At 34.1% G+C, this 23,228-nt stretch overlaps 1 protein-coding gene and 1 long non-coding RNA gene across 2 annotated transcripts in view; one reads left to right on the top strand and one right to left on the bottom strand.

Moving 5' to 3' along the window:
* Window positions 1-23,228, top strand: part of LOC141386313 (uncharacterized) — a 152,329-nt gene that overhangs the window by 25,050 nt on the left and 104,051 nt on the right. The window lies entirely within an intron of this gene.
* cfap144 (cilia and flagella associated protein 144) lies at window positions 12,616-16,165 on the bottom strand. Its single transcript, NM_001326574.2, has 4 exons — window positions 15,956-16,165; window positions 15,793-15,852; window positions 13,968-14,071; window positions 12,616-12,855 (listed from the first exon to the last, which is right to left on the bottom strand). Exons 1-4 carry the CDS (start codon window positions 16,083-16,085, stop codon window positions 12,742-12,744), a joined length of 408 nt encoding a protein of 135 aa, NP_001313503.1. The 5' UTR covers window positions 16,086-16,165; the 3' UTR covers window positions 12,616-12,741.

A 23,228-nucleotide genomic window follows, 5' to 3' on the forward strand; every position in this document is an offset into this window, starting at 1 on the left:
AAATCTTCTCTGTCAAACAGAAATTGGGGAAAAAATTAAACAGGGTAGTGATTAATTCAGGGGGCTAAAAATTATGACTTCAGCTGTATATGCGCACCCGACCTACACCCGATCGTCACATTTAATTCTTTGTTTTAAGCATGATGATAGGTCAGCATGGATCATTCGTTATTAACAGCAGATTCAGTAAGCTAATATGTGCATTTCTGATAGTAAAATAATCGTAAACTGTTTTAAATGAACATATATTTATAAAAACAAAAGTTTTTTACAGCAAAAAAGATAACAAAAACAGTGTCACTTCAGCCTAAACACCAGCCATGTTATGCTTTCAATTTAGCACACACATGATGTTTCATATTTGAGGGACCGGTCTTGTGGCTTTCATATACTGTACATACAGCGCTTCACAGCCATTGCATGCTACATACCCATCACTTGATTCATCCTCACTAACCACTTCGCTAAAATGCTCCCACATGGCACTTTTCTTTCCTTCCTTCCTTTTTTTTATTATTAATTCTCCTTTTCAAAGTTTCTCTCGGATCTGTTTCACCTCCATTTCTGCTTTAACAAATGGACCTCCACCACGCGCATATTTATTTTTTTAATTAGCGTGCCCATTTGCCTGATGAAAAATACATTAAAAGCACATTCGTATTTTAAAGAATGTGTTTAAAAAAATATAAAGTAACAATCATTAATAATTACGACCCACCCGCACTTAATCATTATTTTATTATTAACGACCTGCCTGACCCACGGATTATCTGCAGAAGTTATTACCCGTGGATATAACCACCATCCACGCATCACTACTGCACAGATATTGTAAAAACAAATATTAAAAGAATCTTTCCAGCTTGCAATTGTGTTTACAAAGACCTTTTCCTTAACATTCTCAGAAAGTTATAAAAATACAATTTCCAAAAGTAATTAAAAAAATATACAAAAGGCTTTTCCAATTTTCCATGTTTTTTTTTTTTTTTTTTAGTTTGTTATATAATTTTTATTTTTTTTTAAAAAACATTAGCTGAATTGACCCAATTTAATGCTTTTATATTAAACGTATGTTTGGTTAGAAATTTCTATTGAGTAAATGAAGATTATTTAGATATTCTAAACTTTTATTGAATGTTACTTACACTTTTTGTTCTAATAATACTTACCTAATAGTACATATTCTGAGAATGTTAAAGTAATATATATATATATATATATATATATATATATATATATATATATATATATATATAYACACACACACAYATATATATATATATATATATATATACATATATATATATATATATATATATATATATATATATATATATATATATATATATATATATATATATATATACATATATACTGCATTGCCTACTTCTTCAGTATATATATATATATATATATATATATATATATATATATATATATATATATATATATATATATATATATATATATATATATATATATATATATATATACTGAAGAAGTAGGCGATGCAGTGGCGCAGTAGGTAGTGCTGTCGCCTCACAGCAAGAAGGTCGCTGGGTCTGGGTCGATGGTTCGAACCTTGGCTCAGTTGGTGTTTCTGTGTGGAGTTTGCATGTTCTCACTGCATTTGCGTGGGTTTCCTCCGGGTGCTTCGGTTTTTTGTAAGTCCAAGACAGTCCAAAGACATGCGGTACAGGTGAATTGGGTAGGCTAAATTGTCCGTAGTGTATGAGTGTGTTTGTGTGTTTGTGGATGTTTCCCAGAGATGGGTTGTGGCTGGAAGGGCATCCGCTGCGTAAAAACGTGCTAGGTAAGTTCATTCCGCTGTGACGACCCCGGATTAATAAAGGGACTAAGCCGAAAAAATGAATGAATGAATGAATGAATATTCTGAAGAAGAAAAAACAATCTTAGCATATTTCCAGCTAAAACCTTTATTTTAAAGATTCATTGCTAATGTTGCCAGTAAGTTATAAACGTTCAAACAACACCAGCTAAATGTGCAAAAAACATTGTTAAAATAATGGCAACCATTATTTACAGAGGAGTACTTTGGATATTACATGTAAATGTTGATAATATATTAAATACTGTAAAACATTGCAAACAAAAAATTATAAGTTTTATCAGGGTTCACGTGATGTTCACTTTTTTTTCTTCTTCGCATTTGTGTTTTACATTCTGGACATTTGGTTTAAGATTGTCATTAGGTTACAGAGATAACCTAATGATGTTTATTCAAGCATTCAGAGCAACATAAACACTTTTATGGTTTGCTTTGTGTTCCCATTAAGCTACAAAAGTATTATTTTATGTTGGTTATTCAGACATTCTGAACAACATTAGCAGAATGTTCTCAGATACAACTTTTATATTAGGAAAAAGCCCAATGTCTACTTTACTTTAAGAATATACACTCACCGGCCTCTTTATTAGGTACACCTTACTAGTACCAGGTTGGATCCCCTTTTGCCTTCAGAACTGCCTTAACTTGTTCATGGCATAGATTTAACAAGTTACTGGAAAAATTCCTCCATTTTGGTCCATATTGACATGATAGCATCCATGATGTGAATCTCCTGTTACACCACATCCCAAAGGTACTCTACTGACTCTGGTGATTGTGTAGGCGATTTGAGTATAGTGAACTCATTGTCATGTTGAAGAAACCAGTCTGAGATGATTCTTGCTTTTTGACATGGTGCCTAATACTGCTAGAAGTAGCCATCAGACGAAGGGTAAACTGTGGTCATAAAGGGATTGACATGGTCAGAAACAATATTCAGGCAGGCTATGGCATTGACACAATGCTTAATTGGTACTAATGGGCCCAAGGTGTGCCAAGAAAATATTCCCCACACCATTACACCACCCCCACCAGCCTGAACCATTGATACAAAGCAGGATGTATCCATGCTTTCATATTGTTGACAGCAAATTCTGACCCTACCATCCGAATGTAGCATCAGAAATCGAGACTTATCAGACAAGGCAACATTTTCCAATCTTCTACTGTTTTATTTTGGTGAACTTATTCGACCAGGCAAAGTATAGTCTCAGTTTCCTGTTCTTAGCTTACAGGAGTGGCACCCGGTATGGTCTTCTGCTGTTATAGCCCATGCGCCTCAAGGTTCGACATGTTGTGCATTCAGAGATGCTCTTTGCATACCTCGGTTGTAACGAGTGGTTATTTTAGTTACTGTTCCCTTTCTATCTGCTAGAACCAGTTTAGCCATCGCCTCTGACCTCTTACATCAATAAGGCATTTAACCCCACAGAACTCACTGGATATTTTCTCTTTTTCGGACCATTCTCTTTAAACCCTAGAGATGGTTGTGTGTGGAAATCCCAGTAAATTGGTAGTTTCTAAAATACTCAGACTAGCCCGTCTGACACCAACAACCATGCCACATTCAAAGTCACTTAAATCGCCTTTCTTCCCCATTCTGATGCTCAGATCGTCTTGATCATGTCTACATGCCTAAATGCATTAAGTTGCTGCCATGTGATTGACTGATTATAACTTTTAGTTGGACAGGTGTACCTAATAAAGTGGCCGGTGAGTGTATACAGCATTTTTTGTTTATACAAACATCCAGAGACAGAATTTACAACAACATTTTATGTTAGAACTTTATTGACAACTGAGATATCAGGTGTCAGTTTTGTCATAGCATAATATTCCCAACTAACAATTGTTATATAATTTTGTTCATAATGTTTCTATTAAGTGTCTTTAAATTATATTTTAAACACCCATTGTTTTAAATGATTTGTGAGTATTTTATAAACAACGTGGCTTGGCAATACAACCATTGTAGAAAAATGAGCAGAACGCTCCCATTTAATGCTTTAAAAGTATTTTCCCAGCTCTTATGGTTGACATAATTGTGATAGATGAACAAACAGCATTATTACAATAGTCCTTCTTTAAACTGCATATCTGTCTAAAGCGGGTCTTCAGGCAGCAGTTTATTGGGTTTCTGGCTACACTTACAGCACATTAGCTTGCAGGTACAGTCAGCATCCCTCACCTTTGCAATTTCCGTCGAGACAGAGATGATGCCATACAGCCAGAGTCACGTAAGATGAACAAATCTTCCCAGACACAATCTGATGCCTCTCAGCCTGACTGGATTCATAACTACAGTGGGCCATGGGGATCTATGTCAGTTGCTCTGAGGCACTGATACACATCACAGTGTGCGGCATTTAAAAGACATTTGTAATAGAACTCCTTTTTTCACACTTAAAAAGAAACAAGCTGCACATAATGAGAATAAATAAAAAGAACACCCAGTGGTATAAAGCTGTATTGCTGTAAAACAACAATTCTCCCAGTGTGTAAATATGTGATTTGATATGTTGAAAGATAGGCTTACGCATGCTTTTATTCTGTCCTTGTCATCAGATTCCTCATATCAACACGCAGCTCTGAAGCCAAACCCATTGAGATTTCTGGGATGTTTGTAACCAGTAGCAACTGAATTCACTACATTTGAGGCTGAGAGAATATTTTCTTAACTCATACACATAAATATAATGCCTTACTACAGTTTAGCTGATTTATTTATTTAAGACTCTGTCAGACAAAGTAGTGTTTAAAAAAATGGAGAGCGAAAAATATTGCTGAGTTAATGGGTATAATATATAATACAAGGCTGAACTACAAACGTCTACTTTTTTGTCATCATATCGTCTGCTTCTCTCTCAGGGTTGTTTATGCTAATGACTAAGAGATCTCAACCCTCAGATCGGAACATACATGACCCACGGATTAATATATATATATTTTTAACTTGTAGATTAATCCTAAATTTGTAAGATAGCAGAGAGATTGCCTCTCACATCAAGTATGAAAGCATTTCGGCCTATCTGTAAAATACAATGATGGAAGAAGTTGTGGTAGGTTATTCGAGATGTGATGGGGTTTCTCAGAAGGTGTTGGTTATTCATTTGTGAGTTATTAAAGGTGTTTTCTGTCACTAAATGTATAGCCTACATTAATGCATTCAGTGTAAGCTGAAATCATTAAAAGATTAAAGGTGCAGTAGGTGATCTTCCACAATGCTAACAGCTTAGCATAAACCTCTGAATCACAGTCCCTCCCCTGCCGTCCAGAGCCATGCCTCCTGAAACAGGAGCACGCGCACCTTAAAGGGTCACGAAACACCAAAACACATTTTTTGAGCTGTTGACAGTCGTATATGTGTCCCACACTGGTAAAAACACTATTAGGACACCTATATTTCACTAAAAAGTGTAAATTGGTTGTTTTTGCGTTATTTCAAGCAAATTCGTATACTTCCGGTTTGAAACGAATATTTGATGCTGCGTCACGGCCATGACATAATAGTCTGTGCCAGAGTGTGTCTTATTACGTCTTACAGTGTGTTGCATTAATGCATGAGTAAGGCTTGGTTCAAACCAATCAGCGCGCTCTATTGTGCAACTTCATTAACATTCATTACTGTCACAGTGTTTAGATGACAAAGACGCCACGTTGTATTGGCAAAACAAGCGTGAAGTGTTGTTTTTATAGTTTGCTGCCGTTAAGTTTTGTTTTCATTTTCTCTCTGTGAGAGCTCAGACTCACGTGTGGATTAACAGTGTACGCGACGCGCGACAACAATAACTTACGTGTCTAAGGAGGATTATTGTTTACCTGAGAGCTGTTCTCATCTGCAAACGCTGAGATCCGGATTCGCTTTTACTCTCCTCTTAATAAAGACGCGGCTCTAGTTGCTGGTGATTGTCCTGTCTCTACAGATTTGGTAAGTGAGCGAGCAGTGCTCTTTGTTTATTCAGTTTGTTCGTATCGAACAAACTATTGCACAGAGTGTAAACATGTTAGCACTACAACCAAACTTTAACCTCGTGTAGGATTTTTACCACATTTAGTGCTCGGAATAACACACGCGGCTTTCTGACGCTACCTGCCGTGTGCATCTAAGTTTCCGGGAAATGCTGAGTTTTTTTTTCTCTCATTCGCCATGCGGTATCAAACATTGCATGAAAAATACACACTTACAGCAGTTCCTCGAATCAAATATTTCGTTTGTCGCGAGGGACATGAATGAATTCTCTGAAGGAAAAACAAAGTCCACCATTTAATAATTTGGCAAATAATTCGACTACAGATGCCCATGTAAACACAGTCGCGTGCCCAAATAGACACTCCTACACCGTGCCTCTTTTATTCCTCTGACACTCCCCCCTAAACAGAGCTGGACACGCCCACTTTTCTGGCTTTTTCCAAAGTAGAGGTGTGAAAACACCCTGCTGAAACGAGGGGGTTTCATGGCCCTTTAAAGGTAAATTGCCTTAGTAAATTGCATTGATTATTGGAATTAAATAATTTAGACAATTGTGCAAATACAGTAGTATAACAGCTAACTAGTGACTGATGTGATGTCCTCATTGAGTCAAAAGCAACAACAAATGTGACTCACTGGATGATTCAGCATTTTCTTCCTTTCTTTCCACTGTTGAGGAAGACCTTTTTTTTTGTCCCCTAGGAGCTAGTTATTAGCTAGTAAAATTAGCCAGCCAGTAAATCACACCTGCAGTTATTCTCAATGGATACATTAGGCTAGTTTGCTTGTGAGCATGCTACACTGAAACACATACTCTCACACAGAACGAAATAAATCACCATTTTTAAATTCCCTAAATGCTAAATCCAAGAAGAAGGTTTGCTTTAAACGTATGCCACATTTAGGAAACTTTCCCAATTGCACATCAATTCAGCTGGGATGTGTTGCTACAAAATATATGCTTTGGCAGCTAAAAGTAGTTTAACATGCTGCCGGTGTTCTTAGTTGGCAATCTAATTTGATACACTTAGATGCACACAGGCAGAGAAAAAAGAAAGAGAAAATAGTGACAAAAACGAGATGAAAGAAATGTTACCACACGCTTCAATAAATCACATCAAATCCAAAACTTCACTACCAACAAAAGTCAAAAAACTTTTGATCATTAGGATCAGAATGAGCAAAAACTAGGAAAAGCTCGAATTAACCTTTCAAGACCTTATTGAGCGTCTGGATGCTGCAGTGAAATACTTTTCCTTGTTGGATACAGCATATCGGTCCTGACTTGAAATATCAATTTAGATAGTCGCCTCTCCAACCCTTTGCTGACAAATTGATTAAGGCTGATGTGACTAAATCAAAGGAAATGTTAAGACCTCCAACAGAAAAGTCTCTCACCTTGATGCTGAGTGGACTCTTTAACTTTTTACACATTTGAAATGTTTGATTAATTTGAAGTATGAGTTTTTTTAATGAGTTTCTTTTTTTCTGTTGAACAATATATATATATATATATATATATATATATATATATATATATATATATATATATATATATATATATATATATATATATATATATATTGAAGAATGTTGGTAACTGGTAGCCTTTCTATCCATAGTTTGGAAAAAATATATAAATATATATATGGGCTACCAGTTTCAGACATGATTCTTCAAACTATGTTTCAACAGATTAAAGTAACTCAGACAAGCTTGGAACAAAAGGAGGTTAAGGGTAAATGGCAGACGTTATTTATGTATTTATTTATTTTGGATTTTGCTTGTTGTCTAACAGAACTAAATCTTATATTACTATAAGCACTTTACTAAATGACAATCAGTGAAGGTGACCAGTGACAGCGTTATCTGTCAAAAGGGTGGATGATCTTCAGATTTTCCCATCAAACTGAAAAAAAAAACCTATGTACAGTATAAACTATATCAAACTATTACACATTAGAAAGAAAATATACACCCCTTATGAAAATAATTATTTTCATTAATTTCTTAGAGAAAATAGACAATACTATTTGATGCATTTGAACAAAACAGATTTATTAAACAGTTATATTCATTAAAATAAGAGTTTGGTCATCTAACATCTTTAGAAATAAATAGATACAACATTTAAATCCAAACAAGTGTTTACCAAAATAATTACAACCATTTCTTTTTTTTTCTTTCTTGTTTTTTTATGTTTCTATTAATTATAAAATCAATTAAAAAATTTTAATTTGGTTTTGGGTATCTTAAGTTTTTGTTGGATTAGTTCAGTTTTGGCTTTGGTACTGACTAACCTCACACTGTCTGCACAAATATATTATTGTTATGATGACCAGTGTTGCCCTTGCCGGCAGCTAAAGAACAATCCCTGTCATTCTACTGAACTACAACTACCATCATCCCCTTCAGTCACACACCTGTTTCAGTTCGCCTTCTGATTACACACACCCGTCAATGATTAATTTGAATTATTTAGCCTGACATGTCTACTGCTCCAAAATATTAAAGTTTCTCAAAATAAAATATATTGTGTTCATATATTATTTTATACACATACATTTAAAAAGAGCATATTAGAGCAGTAATCACAATGCCGTAAAACTGTGAATCCGTGATAATTTTATTTAAGGTTATCTACCCATGCCCATGCTTACATCACACACACTAATATCTGTGCTGAGTCTTATTTCCTTCAAAGCATTTCCTGGCATGTTTTGACCCTTGTTTGTATCATTGTTTAGGTTTGTTTTGTCACCTGCCTTGATCCTTCAACTGTTTACTGATTACTCTTGTGGAATACCTTCATGCAACCGTCTGCCCTTGTTTTGAACCTTGCCTGTATGACCATCCTAAACAATCTGCATTTGGATCCAACCTTTGTTGTCACCACCCAACTCATTACAATTGTTAAGCATCCTATACAAAATAATACTTTAAAAGAAAGATCTGTGAGGGGTGTACTCATTTATGCTGAGCAATGTATATACAAGTCGAAATGATTAACCCTAATTTAAAATTATATATTTTTTCTTTTTTAAATATTTTCCAAATAATGTTTATCGCAGCACAATGTTTTAGGTCAATATTATTATCCACCTCAAGCATTTTTTTTCAATTGTCTACAGAAAAAAAAACATTGTTATAAAATGACTTGCCTAATTATCCTAACTTGTCTAGTTAACTTTAAGTCATTAAATTCCACTTTAATTTGAATACTAGTATCTTGAAAAATATCTAGTAAAATATTATAAACTGTCATCATGGCAAAGATAAAAGAGATCATTATTAGAAATGAGTTATGAAAAATATTATGTTTAGAGATGTAACGTAATTGAGAAATCTGAAATTGGGCAAAATAGACATGTGGACTAATAATTCTAACTTCAACTCTATATCACTCACTTATTTTTATTCGACTTCATTCCTGCTTTATCATGGGTCACCACAACAGAATTAACCACCAATTACATGTCAATTGTTTTAATTGTCTCATCTAGCTGGAACTGAAACCATGCAGCAACCCTCTTGCTGTGAGGCAAACATATTTAATTAATTCATTTATTTTACAAATTAAGAGGAACTTTGCAGCATCATATTGTTTCGGTTACTATTTAAATATATATAGGGTTGTTGATCATGTGCATGTTGTTTAAATTAAACAATGCGTATGCTGTGTATATTATTTAAAAGCTACAGTATCTTTGGGGTTTCTTTAATGTCATGTTAGGCTGTGTGCAGAAGCAGGAATAGAAAGAGTCTAATTGTAAATAATGCTCACCTCAGCTAAATACTTAATGCAGTGGCTAATGTACACTAATAAGATCACTAATTATTAGCCATTCATAGGAGAGGAAAGATGTTCTGATGAGTCAGATAAGGATTATTTAGAGACTGTAACCGAATGAGACTTTTGGCTGGAATACTGGTGATTTCTCTAGAGGGAAAGACAAGGACCTGAATTATAATGTGGATAATGATCACCAATGATTACTGAATCATTTATTACGAAAGTAAACATAGTTTATATATTATATTCTGAACTGTTGCACTAAATCATGAATGAATTATGAATGAATTATTCATAATTGATGAATTATTTAAAATTACAAAGAGTGAAATAATGAAACATTTATATTTTAGTGTATTTACTTGTTTACAAAATTTCTGCAGTTATTCAGACTATTCATAATGATCCCCAAATTATATAGTGCAAAGGTAGAAATATAACAATATAATATAATATGAAATAATATAATATAATATAATATAATATAATATAATATAATATAATATAATATAATATAATATAATATATAGGGCAACGCAGTGGCGCAATAGGTAGTGCTGTCGCCTCACAGCAAGAAGGTTGCTGGTTCGAGCCTCGGCTGGGTCAGTTGGCGTTTTCTATGTGGAGTTTGCATGTTCTCCCTGCGTTCACATGGGTTTCCTCCGGGTGCTCCGGTTTCCCCCACAAGTCCAAAGACATGCGGTACAGGTGAATTGGGTAAGCTAGTTGTCCTTAGTGTATGAGTGAGAATGAGTGTGTACGGATGTTTCCCAGAGATGGGTTGCAGCTGCGTAAAACATATGCTGGATAAGTTGGCGGTTTATTCATTTATTATAATATAATGAAGTGTTTATGCATATTTATAAATATTTATTCAATAAATTATTCAATTATTTATACAAATGTTTTACTGTAAATCCATAATGCTCCACAATGATAATATAAAATAATATAATCGTTTTAATTTATATTTTATAATAATTATTATTATTTCTTTATTTAGTCAAGAGATTACGTTAAGACCGTACTGTCTCTTCTTTCAGTGACAACTGGTCGAGACGGCTGGCTGCACACAAAGTTTCACATAAAATCACAAAAACAATACCACAAAATTGCAAAAACACCATTCGTTAAAAGGTCAGGTCATAAAAAATAATTACAAGTATTCTTTGAGATGTTGTACAGAAGATGTTTAAAAGTACTCAGAGTCAGAAGTGTGTCAATATTAAACTGATTTTGCAGGTCATTCCAAACACTACCACAAAAGAAATAATAGCATGTTTGCCAAGATCTGAATATACCCTTGGGACTGTTAAACGAATACAGGAACCAGATCTAGTGCGTTGGTTATTTATGTGAAGCTTTACTCTATTAACTGAAAGATATACACTACCTGACAAAATTCTTGTCATCAATCACAGTTGTAAGAGCAAAAAATAACTTGACTTTTCTGATGAATCAACTATAACACTGCATCCCACTCATTAGATATACTGGAGAAGATCTATTGGAAGCTGCATGGACCCAAGATTCTCACAGAGATCAGTTAAGTTTGGTAAAGGAAAAATTATGGTTTAGGGTTACATTCAGTTTAGGGGCATGCAAAAGATCTGCAGAGTGGATGGCAACATCAACAGCCTGAGGTAAAGACATTTGTGCTGCCCAGTACATTAGCAACCACTGAAGAGGGCAAGTTCTTCAGCAGCATAGCGCTCCTTCTCAGACTTCAGTCTCCACATCAAAGTTTCTAAAAGCAAAGAAGGTCAAGGTGCTCCACGATTGGCCAGTCCAGTCACCACATATGAACATTATTGAGCATGTCTAAGGTAAGATGGAGGCATTGAAGATGAATCCAAAGAATCTTGATGAACTCTGTGAGTTCTGCAAGAATACTTTATTTGCCATTCCAGATGACTTAATTAATAAGTTATTTGAGTCATTGCAGAGATGTATGGATGCAGTCATCCAAGCTCATGGAAGTCATACACAATATAATTTTCCACTGCAGCATGACTTTATATTCTTTACTGTACATTACTTCTGTTAAGTGACAAGATTTTTATGTAAGCAAAGTCAGACCTTACTGTCCAAATTTAATAATTAAAAATCAAGGCATGATCATATTTTATTTTGGTACAACAAGCGTAATCTAGATGCCTCTGCTTTTCATATAAGCCACTTCTGATGCCAAATGATCAACCAGAAGTCAAGTTATTATCTGTTCTTAAAATTTAGATAGGCAACAACTTTTGTCAGGTAGTGTAAAAATATTGAAATTGAACAAATATTTGTTAGTGCTGTAAGATTTCTCTTAAAATTAGCAGGAAATAATACTATCGGGAGAATTCATGTTTTTTATATTAATTCAAATCTTGACATTTGTTGAAAGACTCACGTTGGAGATAATTTTATTGATTTGGTTTTCCAGAAACACACACTTCCATTCATACATGATAATACATTTGAATTATTTTTTAGCAAAACTAAGTACATGAGGTAGAAGGTAATTCACTGCATTTCTGTAAAAGAAGAAGGAAAAAAAATATTGTCTGAATATTAAAGTTTGAATTTCTTTTAGAGAAAGTATACTGTAATAAATCTTGACCTGAATGGCCGATACAGTAAGTGTAATATGTTCCAATAAACAGCCAGTGAATTATGACCACAATTATGGATTTTTCTAGGGGAAAAAGGCACATTTGCAAAACAAGCTGTGTGAATCCTATTTCTGTATAATATGACATTATCTGAGATCGATTGGTTATGAACTAATCTCTTTTGCTTACTATGCAGAGATTCAGCTAGACAGGAGCAGTTACATTCATAGTGATGAATGGTGGCCATTTGACCCACTTTTACATATCTCCAGATACACCACTGAAATGCTAAACACTCAGGCAGTGTCTTAAAATCCAATGACCTGCCTTGCTGGAAAGGGAGGGAAAAAACACTGTCTAGGTAGGCAGCTTATGAGATTTAGCTGAATACCCAACCTTACCTTTTCTAAAACACAGCTGTATTTATGCAGTTAGTATTTATTGGTAATGACAAAGAATGCCCACATATGCAGTCAAGGCTTGTTTATCCAAATTTTTGTTATATGGCATCAAGAAAAAAAAGCTCAAATTGTTATCTCATATTTTGTGTCTGCTCCTTCAGCCGCCAGGCAGCATCCATGTATTTAGTGATTTCCGAGTTCTGCCGTGGAAAGTTTAATCTTCTGTCACTGCGATCTGTGACGAGCTGAAGTGTTACATGAAAGAGATGATTAGTCATTTAATTATGGAAGATGTTTTTCATTTTATGCTGTGCTGGCGTTGCTTAAGTACTTACAGAGTAATCCTTAATAGTAGAGTTTTTAAATAGTGTTAATTAAAAAAAAATATTAACCTCATTTATTTTATATATTTATTATATTTTTATATATTTATATATTTTATACAGGTATGATTAAATAAATAGATACAATTAATACAAAGCAAAAATGGTGTTACTCCTCAGTGTTTTTGACGGAACTATCTAAACATTCTTAATTCAAGATACATTTAATTAAAAAGCTAAATGGCTTGGGCTGTTTTTCTTAACTTTACTCAATGTTGACTTTTTTTGGTAGAACATTATGGTAGAACATTAAACCAGCCTTTTAGCTTAAACTGTGTTGTTAATGGTTAGCATTCCTTTAAGCGTCAAGAATTATACAGGCAAACACTAATACCTATGACTTTTGATAATACATTATTATTTTCCTTCCAATTTTTTTTTTTTATTATTTTAAAGGGACAGTTCACACAAGAATGAAAGTTTAAAATAATCAGAACCCTGTAACCACTGAATTCCATAGTATTTGCTTTTCCTACTATGGAAGTAAATGATACAGGTTTTCAGTTTTCTTCAAAATATCTTTTGTTCAACAGAAGAGAGAACCCCATAAAGGGTTTAAAACACTTGTGAGTACATTTTCATTTTGGGGTGAACTGTCCCTTTAAAACAAGAAAATAAATATTAATACACTTTTTTTTAACCCATTGGGCCACATAGATTTTCTTTTGTGTTTAAACTCAGTTGATTTTTATATTTTTTTCATCAGTTTGTCAATCAATTATTTACACATACTGTATAATACATGTAGTACTATGCACTATAATACATTTAGTATAATACAAAAGTATTAAGTATTTTTTTTAGGATTAATGAATATATTAGGATTTCATTAATTTTGACAGACAGACAGACAGTGTCAAAATGTTCAAATTAAAGCTAAAATAAAATAGAAACATGTAGAGAACATGTAGTGACACCTCTGTTGTATACAGTCAAACATTCAAACATTCAAACATGAATTAATATGTACCTACCAGAGGACTAGATAACCATCCTATCTCCTGTGATTCAGTCTGAGGGTGAGTGTACTTCTTTGTTGGCTCCAGGTGGGCATTATGTACAGCCTGAAGGAAAGCAGCTGTACAAAAGGTTGTATAATTAACTTGACAACCACAAATTTTATTCAGTAGTGTAAATAATTTCTGTTAATAATTAGTTACTGTGTTGTTAGTAAATAGTTGTTAGTTGATAAGTCATACATTTCATACACATCATACATTTTTGCTTTCAACTTTGTTACTTTTTTAATTAAGTATGTGAACTATTTTCTTGAATATATTTGTGGTGAGGAATGCATTTAGATTTTGCATGGTGCTTAACTTTTCTGCAGCAGTATTTATTTGCAACAGATGAAGCATTGTTGTCATCTACATGGCATTAAAGGTAGCAGGGCTCAACAATAAGGACTGCCCGGTGGCCCAGGGCCAGTGTGAGAGACACTTGGGACAGTAGACCGTATCATTACTGGCCCGATTTGGACAGTGCTGCCTTGTCAGTCACTAACATTTAATTTGTCTGTGACTATATGTGCATTTTAAGTGTGTGCTTTTAAATCTTTAAATGCTACCTTTTCTGTAATGTCGTAAACAACATATTGCGATTCGTCTTGTATGATTGATTTAACCATGCTATTTTTTTTTTTGTAACCTGGTAACAACCAGTACAGCGTAGAAACAGCAACATGGCAGCAACATCAAATTATAAGGCTAAACGAAAATGTCTGTCTCTAACGTCTTGGAAGTAGACATTTACGTGGCAACCACACGACAAAATAAAAATGAAGTGATGTTATGCATAGTTTGCTGTCAGTTTGACAAGTCAGCCACTTTTTGTTAAATAATTTCAAACAGCAATAAAGTACCTCCACATTCTCCATACTACGCTTTTTGCTTGCATAACACTTATATTAACAATTGTTTTTTAAGTATTGAAATTCTAGATTTACAGACTTTATTTTTGACATATTATTTAAAATATGTGGCTAAAAATAGCTATTAACTTCCCTTTTTTTTTTGGTGGGGCCAGTGAAAATTTTGGCAGGGCAAGTAAAAATCTGAACCACTTGCCCAATCTGAGCAGTAGAAAAAATCCTTAGCGTTGAACCCTGGGTAGTGTACTATATTCAATTCAGTTGATGTTTATAGCACTTTGATGTAGATTGTGTCAAAGCAGCTTAACATAGAAGTTGTAGTAACTATGCTTTGTATTTTTTGCTTTAACTCCTCCATACTTGTCAACAAGGCTAATATGTAAGTGTGATCACAGTTGGTTGTTTTCAAATATGATATGACAACATCCAGTTATGATTTAATTTTTTTATCACTGATTATATTGTATTCAATATTATATTATATTGAAGAAATATATGTTTTTATGCACTTTTTGTGCATGTGAGTTTAAAGGCATAGTACACCCAAAAATACAAATTCTGTCATTTACTCTCCATCAAATGATTCCAAACTGGTATGAATGTAAACATTTGAAATCATTTGATGGAGAGTATCATTTCATCAAAATGGAAGCAATTTCAAAGAATTCTGCAAACTGTTGAACACTGACTTCTATAGTTTATAGGGGTTTTTCCCACTAGGCCTGCTATTTTATAACGTTTTTCAAAATATATTTTGTTTAAAAGAAAAAAAAACTCAATTTGATTGGAACCACTTGAGTGGGGTTAAATATGAGTAAATCTTCGTTTTTGGTATAATTTTAAGTCTGTCTTGAGTATCTGTAGATGTTAAATGGACTATAGTGTTGATTACAAAATTATAAATGTTTTAAGAAACATAGAATACTCACGATCCCCCTCCTCCTTTTTGTGGGCGATACTGGACATTGGTTTGTCAGTCAAAACGTGCACTGTAGAAACAAAATATACTGTTTTCCCTTGTCTTTTCCCCAGTTCTTTCTTTATTATGCATTTAGTCAAGGTAAGGTAACTTAAGTCAAGGTCTGCACTCACGTTTCTTAAAGGGATTGATGTTAAACTCCGTGTAAAGCTTCTGGTGTCTCAACTCCTTCATTATTGTCTCGACATGAATAGCATTCTGGTGAACTATGTCCAATGGTTCTTTTTCTTTAAGTTTTGCCATATTTAAGCTGTTAAAATGTTTTTCGGATGCTAATGTGTGTTAGTCTGAACACAGAGTCACTCAAAGCTGAGGGTTGAGTCTTGTTGCTTGGAAACCGTAAATACAGCAAAGCAAATGCATTTTCTTTCACCACGCGAGGGCGCTGAATGACCAGTTATTAAACATTTACCACAGACGCTCTTCTGATTGTAACGTTATTTACTGTCAATACTTCCAACAGTGATTTCCAACTGGAACCATTATCCACTTCTGATTGATAAACGAGGTAATGAAAAAAGCTATTAAGTAAATTAATGAAAACATATAGCCTATGTTTGTTGCGGATTAAGAAACAATACTATCAACTTTTTAAAAACAGCAAACAACTATTATTTTTTTACTTTTTCACTTTTTAAATCTTTTGGAAACAAACTGTAAATAAATAAATAAATAATATATAAAATATCTTAACTGACAAAACTTTGACCAAAGAAAGTGATATTTTTTTCTTATCATTTAAAATCCAAGAATATCTGATATATATATATATATATATATATATATATATATATATATATATATATATATATATATATATATATATATATATATATATATTATTGTATTATCATAATAACATGCATCATATTTGTTGTTCTTGTAAAATAAACCATAAAAAAATACTTTTGATGTTATCTTATTATTCAATTTATTTATTATTTTTATTTTATTGTTATCCATTTATATTATTACCCATTATAATTATATAAAATAATGAAAATATTATTATGATAATTATTATAATAATCCCTGCTGATGCTGCTGGCCCAAGATAAGTAGCAGACAATGATAGATGATAGATGGATGGAAGAGGATGATGATGACTATTATTATTATTATTATTATTATGTCAGTAAAATTATATATTTATTAAATTTTTATAATTTTTTTTATTTTCTGATAGGCCTGTTTTATTAATGAGACACTTGGCTTTCAAGATCTAGGTTGTTGTTTTTCTAGGTCTAGACTCATTTCTTGTGTTTTTATATATATAAAAAAATATTGAACACAGAACATTTTTTCTTTCTCATAACTTCAGCATGTATAACTTCAGCATGAAACTTTGTAGATGGACCATAGTAAAGCTCAAATTTTTTTCTTTCCAATGATACCTATTTATTTTATTTATTTTTTATTTTTTTGTAGCTTACTGGGGTCAAGAACTGTTTAGATTAGATAGATGTAAAAAGCCATAAGTGGGGTGCTGGCTAACAGGTTCAAAAGCCAAGAATATGTGGAATTATTTTACTTTTATTTTAGTTTATATGGGTAGCACAATCGCCTCAAATGCAGCAAGAAGGTCGCTGGTTCGAGCTCTGGCTGGATCAGTAGGCATTTCTGTTTGGAGTTTGCATGTTCTTCCTGTGTTCACAAGGGTTTCTTCTGGGTGCTCTGGTTTCCCCCACAAGTCCAAAGACATGCGGTATAAGTGAATTGAATAAGCTAAATTGCCTGTAGTGTATGTGTGAGTGAGAGTGAATGGGTGTTTCCTAGTAATGGGTGGCAGCTGGAAGGGCATGTGGTGCGTAAAACACATGCTGGATAAGTTGGCGGTTCATTCCGCTGTGGCGACCCCAGATTAATAAAGGGACTAAGCTGAAAAGAAAATGAATGAATGAAACAGAAGCAAAGTGTCATCTGCAGTTTTCTTCTAAAATGAGCATTTTAACCAGGCTTCTGTGTGGGTTCAGTATTTTCACTTTAATGGCAGAGAATATGATCTTTTCATTTCATTTAAAGTGAAATAACTGAACATAAACTGGAAAAAGGTTGATTTTAAAAAAGAAAATTTCAAATGGCACTTAGGGTTTTTTGCTTCTTATATTTTTGCTTCTTATATTTATAACACTTATATTTTGTTGAGTAAACAATTAAATAAATACATAAATTAACGATTGCTTGTTTACTTTTGTACTCACCAACAGAACCTAAATAAATGTTGTCATATGTTAAACATGTTAAATTGTTAAACAGTATTTTTGTTGTTATATAAGAACCAAAAATAATTTTTCCATTTCTTTCAGGTTTTGTAAAATGAATGAATTAAGGAATTTGACAAAAGCAAAACTTTGACATTATTGGAAGTGTTAAATTATGTTTGACTATTTGTGAACCAAGAAAATATGAAGTCAGAATTATTAGCCCCCACCCCCCTGAATTATCAGCCCCCCTGTTTATTTTTCCCCCAATTTTTGTTTAGCAGAGAGAAGATTTTTTCAACACATTTCTAAACATAATAGTTTTAATAACTCATCTCTAATAACTAATAACTGGTTTATGTTATATTTGCCATGTTGACAGTAAATAATATTTGACTAGATATTATTCAAGACACTTCTATTCAGCTTAAAGTGACATTTAAAGGCTTATGGTTAATTAGGTTAGGTTAGGGTAGGTTAGGGTAATAAGGCAAGTTATTGTATAACATGGTTTGTTCTGTAGACAGTCGGGAAAAAAAACAGCTTAAAGGGGCTAATAATTATGACCTTAAAATGGGTTATAAAAAAATTAAACTGCTTTTATTCTAGTCGAAATAAAACAAATAAGACTTTCTCCAGAAAAAAAAAAAACATCAGACACACTTTGAAAATGTCCATGCTCGGTTAAACATCATTTGGGAAATATTTAAAAAAGAAAAAAATCAAAGGGAGGCTAATAATTCTGACTGTATATATAACTGGATACGAATTTTTAATATTAAGGCTCATTTAGCTTTCTATTTAGTTTGTAAACACAAATTATGTGTCGTCACATCAAGTATTTTTAACATTTTGAAAATGACTTCCAATAATTTTTCCCACTCTTTCTGTCACACCAAACTGTTGCTTCGTTTTACAGATGCTAGTGAGAGATTTAGGAACGTGAGAAAGTTTTCCAGCACATCTAACCATGGGTCCATGCTATGTCTGTGACTAGCAGTCATCCATAACCACAATCTGTGCCGAAACATAAACACACACTCGCTCAAGGCCTATTGTCTACACGCACAGCATGATAATACTCTATCTCATACACAAAGACACAATGTGAACACGTATGCGAGTGTTTGTTTAGGTGTGAGTAAGTGTATGTTAGGGTTCAGATAAATGCACCTACCATCATTCTTGTCGCCCACCTTCAGCTGAAATAAAGCTTTATTCCCTCAGTCACAGAAAAGGAGCGACTGCGAAATCTCTATCTGCTAGATAAACCCCTGGAGTCATACACCACTGATGCCACTGATTGTTCTCTATACACTCGCCATCATCGAGGCCCACTGGAGACGCCACTCGGTCATGGGAAACTCTTTTGAAAAATCAGATTGGCACTGCTTTTTAAGCATTCCCGCAGCCTCAGCATGTTTTCTGTTAATGGGAAAAGTTAAAGGCACACCAAAATGAGACGCACTCTGGAGATTAAAATAAAAGAAACATTTAGATTTGTGTCAGAAATATTGTGATCTTCAACATTTTTAAATTCAAGAAACTTTAGTTGTGAGTCCCATAGCACAAAACAGTTACATTTTAACTTTAATTTCCACTTTAATTTGTGTTTACACTATGATCAAACATAGAGAACAGACATGCAGCATGAAGAAAATAAATGAGAAGTTCTGAAGTTTATCTAAGCCATAAATGAATGGGAAATGTGGAAGTCCTTCCTATGAATGACTTGAAAATAGGTCACAGGACATCACTATTCCCTCGTAGTTGTCTCTCATAGTCATTACTATTCTCTCTTAGTCTCTCATAGACATCTCTCAGTCACAGGACATCATAGTCTCTTACTGCACATCACATAGTCTTTCACAGCACATCTCGCAACACATCTCTAGTCTCTCATTGCATACCATAGGTCTCAGTAGAGTCTGTGTGTCTGCATAGGTTTCATATTTAGGGGGCAAGCACTGAAGGTGCATAGGTACCTATTGTATCCGTTACGGTTCTTATTATTCTATTGGCTTCTTCTTCTACGGGCACCCTTTATTTTGATGGTTCATTTGTTGAATTGTACATGAAGTTACAGTACATTGCATTTACATGCCAACTAATTCTCATTAGATTGTAAGTACTGTTTGGTTGGGGTTAGGTTTAGGGTTAGTGTAAGTTGACATGTACTCGTAAAGTTTCTTAAAGTCAGTTAAATGTCTGTTTAGTAGCAGTATCAACAGAAATTAAGCTGTGTACTAATACTCAAATGGACCATCAAAATGAAGTGTTACCTCTTCTTCTTCCGCTTCTTCTTCTTCTTCTGCTCTGGGAGTCTACAGCATTCATATTAACCATTTGTGGCATTTGCGCAAACTTTGGCACACTGACAGTCTCATCTTCACTCACAACAAATTTTGACTCTCTATCTCAAACTCTCTAGCACCACCACTTGTCCAAAGTTTGCCTTATGTTTATCGTTATAACTTTAGAACCAAATGGGCTACAATCAAAAATCTTTTTCCTCTGAATCCTTTGCTGATTCAAATGGACTCAATGACATCATGAACATTTTTTCTCTATTTCGAATTTTTAATAAAACCTATTTGAAAGATCTCATCCTGGGCCATTTGTCCGATTTTCACCAAAATTGAATCACATAATCTACAGACCTTGCTGACCAAAATTTATGGTATTCAAGTTGATTAGACAAACGTTTTTGATTAACTTGTGATCAAATTTAACGTAGAGGCAAAAACTTTGTAATGTATTGATGTATTCACACCAAACTTGGTGTGTGTTATGACAACTGTGGTCTGAGAGTACCTGCTGTGTTGGGGCGCACTGCCTCCTAGTGGTCTGGAGAGACAAAAACTTCTCAACCCTTTGCAAAAAGCATAATCAGGATCTACTTACAGTGTACAGATGTCACAGACAGGGAGCTTAAAGCTTGCCTTGATATATCTTAAATTAGTAAAATAAAAAGGTCATTTTAATAAAATTTGTTTAAATACTCCATAACTTAACAAAGGCCTAGTCCTGGTTTAAAGGATATATTAGGGTTATGTTAGGGTTTAGGCTTGCTGAATGCAAAGTAAAGCATTTGAAAGAATGTCAGTAACCAAACAGATTTCACCACCCATTTACTTCCATACAGGGGCGGACTGGCCATCTGGCAATTCTGGCAAATGCCAGAAGGGCCGGACCAATTTTTAAATGTGGGCCGGTCTGTTTTTTTTTCTTGTTTTTTTTTTTATATGTATTGTTTTTACGTGCAGGCAGCTTTTATCTCTTGCTAGATGTGATATTATGATGCTGATTAAAAAATAAAATAAAATAATAATAATAATAATAATTAATGTTAAGCATTTGGTCCAATCAGCGACGGCCGTCTGATTTCAAGATTGGCCGACCCAATCCGAGGTCACCCGGACGTTATCAAAATCTGACAAGAATGTCATATTATTTTACCATTTGTACACCAAAATAAATACTGAATGTGCGTGTCCGTGGGTGGGGTTGTGTTGGTGTGGTAATGTGGGCTGATGTGGCTACAGTGCCAGGGCTGATAATTTATTTTTCCAACTATGGCATAAAGTAAATGAGGTAAAAAAAAAAAAATGATTGGAGAATTTGCACTTTTTCTGGCTGGCCTATTCCTTTAAGGTAAGCCCTGTGCGTGAACTGGACCAGAGCATCTTTTGTCTATTCATTGATACCCAAGAGGTTGTTGGCATGCTGAATCACAAGCTATTTATTGTAATTTTTTTTCTCTAGTTATTATGGTCTGTCTATAAGCTATATAAAATAATAAGCCAACTTTTTCTTGTCAGACAGCATTGTGCTAACACCGCGTCTCATATATATTCTTTTTGGCTTTCTGTTATGTTTTGCCAGTTTTATGAGTCATTTCAAACTCCACAAGGACTGACAAAAGATCATCAATTCAGATTACCCAGAAAAGATTAAGTGACACCCTTTATGGTTTGTTTTAGTTTGCTGTAACATGATCGCCTGCGGTTATTAGTTTGACATTTGTGAATTTAACAGCGTTAACTTACATTGGCACTTGATGCTTTCTTTTATCTGATTGGCGAAAACTGCGTCTGGACTTCAGAAGCTTATCGAGTGTCGACACTCTGACTTCTGCTCTTCTGACAGCTAAACATAGAAACACACACACACACACACACACACACACACACACACACACACACACACACACACACACACACACACACACACACACACACACTTGTACAGCTATCTTACAAGAAACATTCTGCGTTTTTAGATTTTCAAAATACTTTAATCTGTGTGATTTTAGCAATGCAAGTTTATTTATATAGCACATTTCATACACAGTGGTAATTCAAAGTGCTTTACATAAACTGGAATAAAATAATAAAGTATAAGACAAACTGATTAAACAAGTTAAAATAGGTTTTGAAGGAATGAAAAAGAAAAGAAAGACATACAAGTGTGATCTGTCGGCCGTAGTCTAGTGCTCATTTAGTAAAGGCACAGCTAAACAGAGGATTTCTTGATTTGAATGTGCCTAATGTTGGAGCACATCTGATCATTTCTTCTGGTTCCAGCAGGGGGGGCATAGTGGCTAAAGGCCGATTCACCCTGCTTTGACTGAACTCTTGGAATTTCTAATGTACTTGATCTTTAAGATCTGAGTGATCTGTTAGGTTTATATTCAGTGAGCACATCCTGTAATGCAGGGCTGCTCAATCCTGTTCCTGGAGATCTACCTTCCTGCAAAACACAGCTCTCACTCTGATCAAACACACCTGAACCAATTAATTAGGACCAGAACAGCACTTGATAATTACAGGCAGGTGTGTTTGAAATGGGTAGCAACTGAAATCTACAGGACTGTAGATCTCCAGGAACATGGTTGAGCACCCCTGCTGTAATGTATTGAGGTCATCTGCCATTTAGCGATTTATAACAAGTAGTTATGCTTTAAAATCTATTCTGATTGTAACTGGGAGCCAGTGTAAAGACCTGAGGACAGGTGTAATGCGCTCTAATTTCTGCTGCTGATAAGAATCCTGGCAGCAGCCTTCTGCATGAGCTGCAACTTTCTGACTGTCTTTTTGGGGAGGCCAGTGAGAAGTCTATTACAGTAATCCACCCTACTGGTGATATAAGCATAAACAAGTTTCTCTTAGTCCTCAATGTAGAA

The sequence above is a fragment of the Danio rerio genome, chromosome 6, assembly GCF_049306965.1.
Source record: "Danio rerio strain Tuebingen ecotype United States chromosome 6, GRCz12tu, whole genome shotgun sequence".
Classification (NCBI taxonomy): Eukaryota; Metazoa; Chordata; class Actinopteri; order Cypriniformes; family Danionidae; genus Danio; species Danio rerio.